This window comes from Coregonus lavaretus (genome assembly GCF_964263955.1).
Source record: "Coregonus lavaretus genome assembly, chromosome: 13".
Lineage (NCBI taxonomy): Eukaryota > Metazoa > Chordata > Actinopteri > Salmoniformes > Salmonidae > Coregonus > Coregonus lavaretus.
In genome coordinates, this window is record NC_140000.1 from 49,449,144 (window position 1) to 49,456,495 (window position 7,352).

At 49.6% G+C, this 7,352-nt stretch overlaps 1 protein-coding gene across 1 annotated transcript; it reads left to right on the plus strand.

The window, feature by feature from the left end:
* Positions 1-3,798: 3,798 nt before the first annotated feature.
* Positions 3,799-4,296, plus strand: LOC311140072 (peptidyl-prolyl cis-trans isomerase NIMA-interacting 1-like; the record flags this gene model as incomplete). The annotated part of the gene is made up of 1 exon (XM_084175029.1): positions 3,799-4,296. A coding segment is annotated over one exon (318 nt), but the record flags the coding sequence as incomplete, so codon positions are not given.
* Between the last annotated feature and the right edge of the window lie 3,056 nt (positions 4,297-7,352).

Here is a 7,352-nt window from a genome sequence, read left to right on the forward strand (position 1 = left end):
CTCTCTCCACCTGCCCGTTACTTTCGGGGTGAAACCCTGAGGTCAGGCTGACCGAGACTCCCAGACGTTCCATGAACGCCCTCCAGAATCTCGAGGTGAACTGGGAACCCCGATCAGACACTATATCCTCAGGTACCCCATAGTGCCGGAAGACGTGTGTAAATAGGGCCTCAGCAGTCTGTAGGGCCGTAGGGAGACCGGGCAGAGGAATGATGCAGCATGACTTAGAAAACCGATCCACAATGACCAGGATCGTGGTGTTCCCTTGTGAGGGGGAAGATCCGTCACGAAGTCCACCGATAGGTGGGTCCACGGTCGTTGTGGAACGGGTAGGGGTTGCAATTTCCCTCTGGGCAGGTGTCTAGGAGCCTTACACTGGGCGCACACCGAGCAGGAGGAAACATAAACCCTTACGTCCTTAGCTAAGGTGGGCCACCAGTACATCCCACTAAGACAATGCACTGTCCAACCGATACCAGGATGACCAGAGGAGGGTGACGTGTGAGCCCAATAGAGCAAATGATCGCGGACCTCCAGCGTGACGTACACACGACCCTCTGGACACTGGGGAGGAGTGGGTTCATTACGCAATGCTCGCTCGATGTCCGCGTCCACCTCCCACACCACCGGTGCCACCAGACACAACGCCGGAAGTATGGGAGTGGGCTCCACGGAACTCTCCTCCGTGTCATACAGTCGGGACAGAGCATCTGCCTTAGCGTTCTGGGAACCTGGCCTGTACGAAAGGGTGAAAACAAAACGGGCAAGATACATGGACCACCTTGCCTGGCGAGGGTTTAATCTCCTCGCCGCCCGGATGTACTCCAGATTACGGTGGTCAGTCAAAATGAGAAAAGGGTGTTTAGCCCCCTCAAGCCAATTTCTCCACGCTTTCAGGGCTTGGACCACAGCCAACAGCTCCCGGTCCCCCACATCATAGTTGCGCTCCGCCGGGCTGAACTTCTTCGAAAAGAACGCACAGGGGAGCTTGGGTGGTGTGCCCGAGCGCTGGGAAAGTACAGCACCTATCCCAGCTTCCGACGCATCCACCTCAACCGTGAAAGCCAAGGACGGATCCGGATGAGCCAGCACTGGAGCCGAGGTAAACAGGTTTTTCAGATGACTGAACGCCCTGTCCGCCTCAGCTGACCACCGCAGACGCACCGGTCCCCCCTTCAGCAACGAGGTAATGGGAGCCGCTACCTGACCAAAGCCCCTGATAAACCTCCGGTAGTAATTGGCAAACCCCAAAAATCGCTGCACCTCCTTCACCGTGGTTGGAGTCGCCCAATTACGCACGGCCAAAATGCGGTCACTCTCCATCCTCACCCCAGACGCGGAAATGTGGTACCCTAGGAAGGAGATGGACTCCTGGAAGAACAGGCATTTCTCCGCCTTGGCATACAGGTCATGCTTCAACAGTTGGCAAAGCACTTTACGCACCAGGGACACATGCTCGGCCCGTGTAGCGGAGTATATGAGTATGTCATCAATATACACCACTACACCCTGTCCGTTCAGATCCCTGAATATCTCATGGACAAAGGATTGGAAGACTGATGGAGCATTCATCAACCCGTATGGCATGACGAGGTACTCATAGTGTCCTGAGGTAGTACTGAATGCCGTCTTCCACTCATCTCCCTCCCGGATACGCACCATGTTGTACGCGCTCCTGAGATCCAATTTCGTGAAGAAGCGCGCCCCGTGCAATGACTTGACGGTGATCTGATTAAGACCACGGTAATCAATGCACGGGCGTAACCCACCATCCTTCTTCTTCACGAAAAAGAAACTTGAGGAAACAGGTGAAGTGGAAGGCCGAATGTATCCCTGTCTCAGAGATTCGGAGACATGTTTCCATAGCCGCCTTCTCCTCCTGTGACAGAGGGTACACATGACTCCGGCGAAGTGTAGCACCTACCTGGAGATTTATCGCGCAATCCCCCGGATGATGGGGTGGTAATTTAGTCGCCCTCTTTTTACTGAAGGCGAGAGCCAAATCGGCATACTCGGAAGGAATGTGCATTGTGGAGACCTGGTTTGGACTCTCCACCGTAGTAGCCCCTAAGGAAACCCCTACACACCTCCCTGAGCACTGATTGGACCATCCCTTGAGAGCCCTCTGTTGCCAAGAAATAGTGGGGTCATGAGTGGTTAACCAGGGAAGTCCCAACACCACAGGATACGCAGGAGAATCAATCAGATAGAGACTAATCCTCTCCTCATGACCCCCCTGCGTCCTCATTAAGAGTGGTGCGGTAACCTCCCTGATTAGGCCTGACCCTACCGGGCGACTATCTAATGCATGTACAGGGAAGGGCACATCAACACGAACAGTGGGAATCCCTAAACTAAGTGAATACTGATTATCAATTAAATTCCCAGCTGCGCCTGAATCTACTAGCGCCTTATGCTGGGAATGAGGAGAAAACTCTGGGAAAACAACCTCTATACACAGCTGACCAACAGGGAGCTCTGGGTGAGTCGGGTGCTTACTCACCTGAGATGGTCGACCAGTGCTCTGCCTACTGCCTCGACTCCCTGAGGACCCTCCCCAGCACCGACCTGCAGTGTGTCCTCTGCGGCCACAGTTGGTGCAGGGGACGGCCCCTCTCCTGGTCTCCCTAAGCGCAGCACCTCCGAGCTGCATGGGGGTAGGGTCTGAGGTGCTGGGAGGTGCTGGGAGATGGAATGAATGGGCCCTGATCAGAACGTCCGCGGGTCTCCAACAGGTTATCCAGCCTGATGGACATCTCCACCAGTTGGTCCAGGTTGAGGTTGGTATCCCTGCAGGCCAGTTCCTGCCGAACGTCCTCCCTCCAGCGAGCCCTCTCATTCCATCCTGCGCTGGCTGCCAAAGTCCTGAACTCCAGTGCAAAATCCTGGTCGCTCCTCCTCTCCTGTCGTAGGTGGAACAGACACTCGCCCGCCGCTCTCCCCTCCGGTGGATGATCGAATACCGCCCGGAAGCGGCGGGTGAAATAGCGGACAGATGTTGCGTCAATTCCTCCCCACTCGGCATTGGCTCACTCGAGCGCCTTCCCTGACAGACAGGAGATGAGGGCGGACACGCTCTCGTATCCCGAGGGCGCCGGGTGAATGGTTGTCAGGTAGAGCTCTACCCGGAGAAGGAAACCCTGACACCCGGCTGGTGTACCGTCATATGTCCTTGGGAGCGAGAGCCGAATCCCACTGGACCCAGGTGGCGAAGGGGTGGACAGTGGTATGGGTGGTTGAGTGGTTGGAGGAGGTGTAGGAAAGCCACCTCTCTCCCATCGGTCCATAGCATTCACCACCCTATCCATAGCGGTGCCGAGAGCCTGGATCATGCTCTCTTGTCGTTGAACGCGTTCCTCCATCGATCCAGACTGACTGGCTGTACCTGCTGACTCCATCTTTAGGTGCGTGTTTCTGTCACGAGTGTCAGTGTAATGCGGTGGATCGAAGTCAGGCGCAGGACACAGAACTCTTATGAAACGTACTTTACTGAATAAGTAAAGAACCAATACAAAATACCTCCACACAGGGAGGAACAAACCCGCTCACCAACGACACACAAAACGAAAAACAAACACGCACAAAACACAATGAAAGGAAGGAGTAATCACATAATTGGAAACAGGTGTGTAACAATCAGACAACAGGTAGAACATAGAAACATAGAACATAGATCGGCAGTAGCTAGTATTCCGGTGACGACGAACGCCGAAGCCTGCCTGAGCAAGGAGGAGGGGCAGCCTCGGCAGAATCCGTGACATGTCTTGATGTCTTGCTTCAATATATCCACATAATTTTCACCTCCTGGTGAAGCATAGTCAATCACGTCGCCCGTCCTCCTGGAGGGAGGAGAACATCACACGCTCCAAAGACGAGGCCCTCGACCTTATACAAAAGTACATGGAGCAGATGAAGTCAGGAGAGGAGGAGTTTGAGGCTCTGGCCTCTCAGTTCAGTGACTGCAGCTCGGCACGCAACGGAGGAGACCTGGGACTGTTCGGCAGAGGTCAGATGCAGAAGCCGTTTGAGGATGCGTCCTTTGCTCTGAAGGTGGGAGACATGAGTGGTCCGGTGTTCACCGACTCTGGAGTTCACATCATCCTCCGCACGGGATAGAGACAAGCTCTGATACCCCTGAATACCCCCATCACCTCCTGAATACCCCCATCACCTCCTGAATACCCCTAACACCTCCTGAATACCCCAACACCCCCTGAATACCCTCTAAATACCCCATCACCCCCTGAATACCCTCTAAATACCCGATCACCTCCTGAATACCCTATCACCCTCTGAATACCCTGTCACCATAGCAACACCCACCCGTAGTCTGCGCTCCAGCGGGTATATCTCACTGGTCATCCCCAAAGCCAACACCTCCTTTGGCCGCAGTTCCTTCCAGTTCTCTGCTGCCAATGACTGGAACAAATTGCAAAAATCTCTGAAGCTGGAGACACTTATCTCCCTCACTAACTTTAAGCATCAGTTGTCAGAGCACCTTACCGATCACTGCACCTGTACACAGCCCATCTGAAATTGGCCCGCCCAACTACCTCATCCCTATATTGTTATTTATTTTGCTCATTTGTACCCCAGTATCTCTATTTGCACATCATCTCTTGCACATCTATCATTCCAGTGTTAATACTAATTGTAATTATTTTGCACTATAGCCTATTTTATTGCCTTACCTCCATAACTTGCTAAATTTGCACACTGTATATTATATGTATTTCTGTTGTATTTTTGACTTTGTTTTGTTTTACCCCATATGTAACTCTGTGTTTGTTTTTATCGCACTGCTATGCTTTATCTTGGCCAGGTCGCAGTTGTAAATGAGAACTTGTTCTCAACTGGTTTACCTGGTTAAATTAAGGTGAAATAAAAAATAAAATAAAAAAAATCCCTGAATACCCCCTCCACCCCCAACATCCATCAATACACCCATCCAACCCCTTTTACCACCTCGAAATACCCCACAATTAAACCCGCCTACCCCCAGCCACCCCTCAAATGCTCTTATCCACCCCCTCCTACCTCCCACCCCCCTTAAATACCCCCTCTTGTCCTCCCTACTACCCTTAGAAGCCCCCCCCCAACCTTCTGTTCTATATGCAACTTTACACTGACACCATCAACACCCCTTTTCCCCTGTACCCATTGCCATGACTACATCATTGTGTGTGTGAAAATAAAAGAGACCTGTCGGTAGTGACTGACTGAGCCAACAAGTGTGTGGGTTCACGTGGACCGTTATCCCTCCTCCCCCTGCTCTATAGTGTCCCCTCTCTGTGTGTCAAGGCCTCCCACTGCTCTATAGTGTCCCCTCTCTGTGTGTCAAGGCCTCCCACTGCTCTATAGTGTCCCCTCTCTGTGTGTCAAGGCCTCCCCCTGCTCTATAGTGTCCCCTCTCTGTGTGTCAAGGCCTCCCCCTGCTCTATAGTGTCCCCTCTCTGTGTGTCAAGGCCTCCCCCTGCTCTATAGTGTCCCCTCTCTGTGTGTCAAGCATTATTCTCCCTCTGTCAATGATAACATGTCAGACCAGTAACCCAGTGTTCCACACATACTCCCTCATAGGAGACAGACACATGTAAGTTGCTCTGGATAAGAGCGTCTGCTAAATGACGTAAATGTAAATAAATGTAATAATTTTCCTTCCTCATGATGCCATTTATTTTGTGAAGTGCACCAGTCCCTCCTGCAGCAAAGCACCCCCACAGCATGATGCTGCCACCCCCGTGCTTCACGGTTGGGATGGTGTTCTTCGGCTTGCAAGCCCCCCACTTTTTTCTCCAAACATAAAGATGGTCATTATGGCCAAACAGTTATATTTTTGTTTCATCAGACCAGAGGACATTTCTCCAAAAAGTACGAACTTTGTCCCCATGTGCAGTTGCAAACCGTAGTCTGGCTTTTTTATGGCGGTTTTGGAGCAGTGGCTCAGGTTATGTCGATATAGGACTTGTTTTACTGTGGATATAGATACTTTTGTACCTGTTTCCTCCAGCATCTTCACAAGATCCTTTGCTGTTGTTCTGGGATTGATTTGCACTTTTCGCACCAAAGTACGTTAATCTCTAGGAGACAGAACGCGTCTCCTTCCTGAGCGGTATGATGGCTGCATGGTCCCATGGTGTTTATACTTGCGTACTATTGTTTGTACAGATGAACGTGGTACCTTCAGGCGTTTGGAAATTGCTCCCAAGGATGAACCAGACTTGTGGAGGTCTACAATTCTTTTTCTGAGGTCTTGGCTGATTTCTTTTGATTTTCCCATGATGTCAAGCAAAGAGGCACCGAGTTTGAAGGTAGGCCTTGAAATACATCCACAGGTACACCTCCAATTGACTCAAATGATGTCAATTAGCCTATCAGAAGCTTCTAAAGCCATGACATCATTTTCTGGAATTTTCCAAGCTGTTTAAAGGCACAGTCACTTAGTGTATGTAAACATCTGACCCACTGGAATTGTGATACAGTGAATTATAAGTGAAATAATCTGTCTGTAAACAATTGTTGGAACAATTATTTGTGTCATGCACAAAGTAGATGTCCTAACCAACTTGCCAAAACTATAGTTTGTTAACAAGAAATTTGTGGAGTGGTTGAAAAACGAGTTTTAATGACTCCAACCTAAGTGTATGTAAACAACCGACTTGTCACGAGAATTTCTATCTCTAATTAATCAAACTTAATGCTTTGAATAATTCCCAGAGGGTGTAAGGCTCTGGTTTAATCATGAATTAAACGAAGGTCCGCAACCAACAAGAATGATCTGTATGTTTTAATTATGGAGAGCTCTGGCGCCAAAAAACATACATACAGCTTTTATATCCCTTGACACACAAAGGGACTTTGCTCCGCCCACCTTTAAACAGTTTCTTAGTCCCCTTCACCCTGGAATGCTTTCTCAACAGTTTCTAACTTCCCCCCTCTGTTAGTGGGTTGACACTACATTATAACTCTAACATCGTTCACACATTTATACTGTATTTGGGGTGAAATCCTTTAGTCATTATTCTTAAAATACAAATTAATCTGTCACGACTTCAACTGTATATTGTTCCTCAAGCAAGGGTGGAAGCCGATGACGTCGCTGGAGGAAGTCTTTAAACAACTTGGACTTAAAGGAATCCACCAGCGGGTAATACGTCAACATACAGTGCCTTCAGCAAGTATTCATACCCCTTGACTTATTCCACATTTTGTTGTGTTACAGGCTGAATTCAAAATGGATTAAATAAATACAAAATCACACAATACCCCATAATGACAAAGTGAAAACATGTTTTTAGAAATCTTTGCAAATGTATTGAAAATGAAATACAGAAATATTTCATTTACATAAGTAT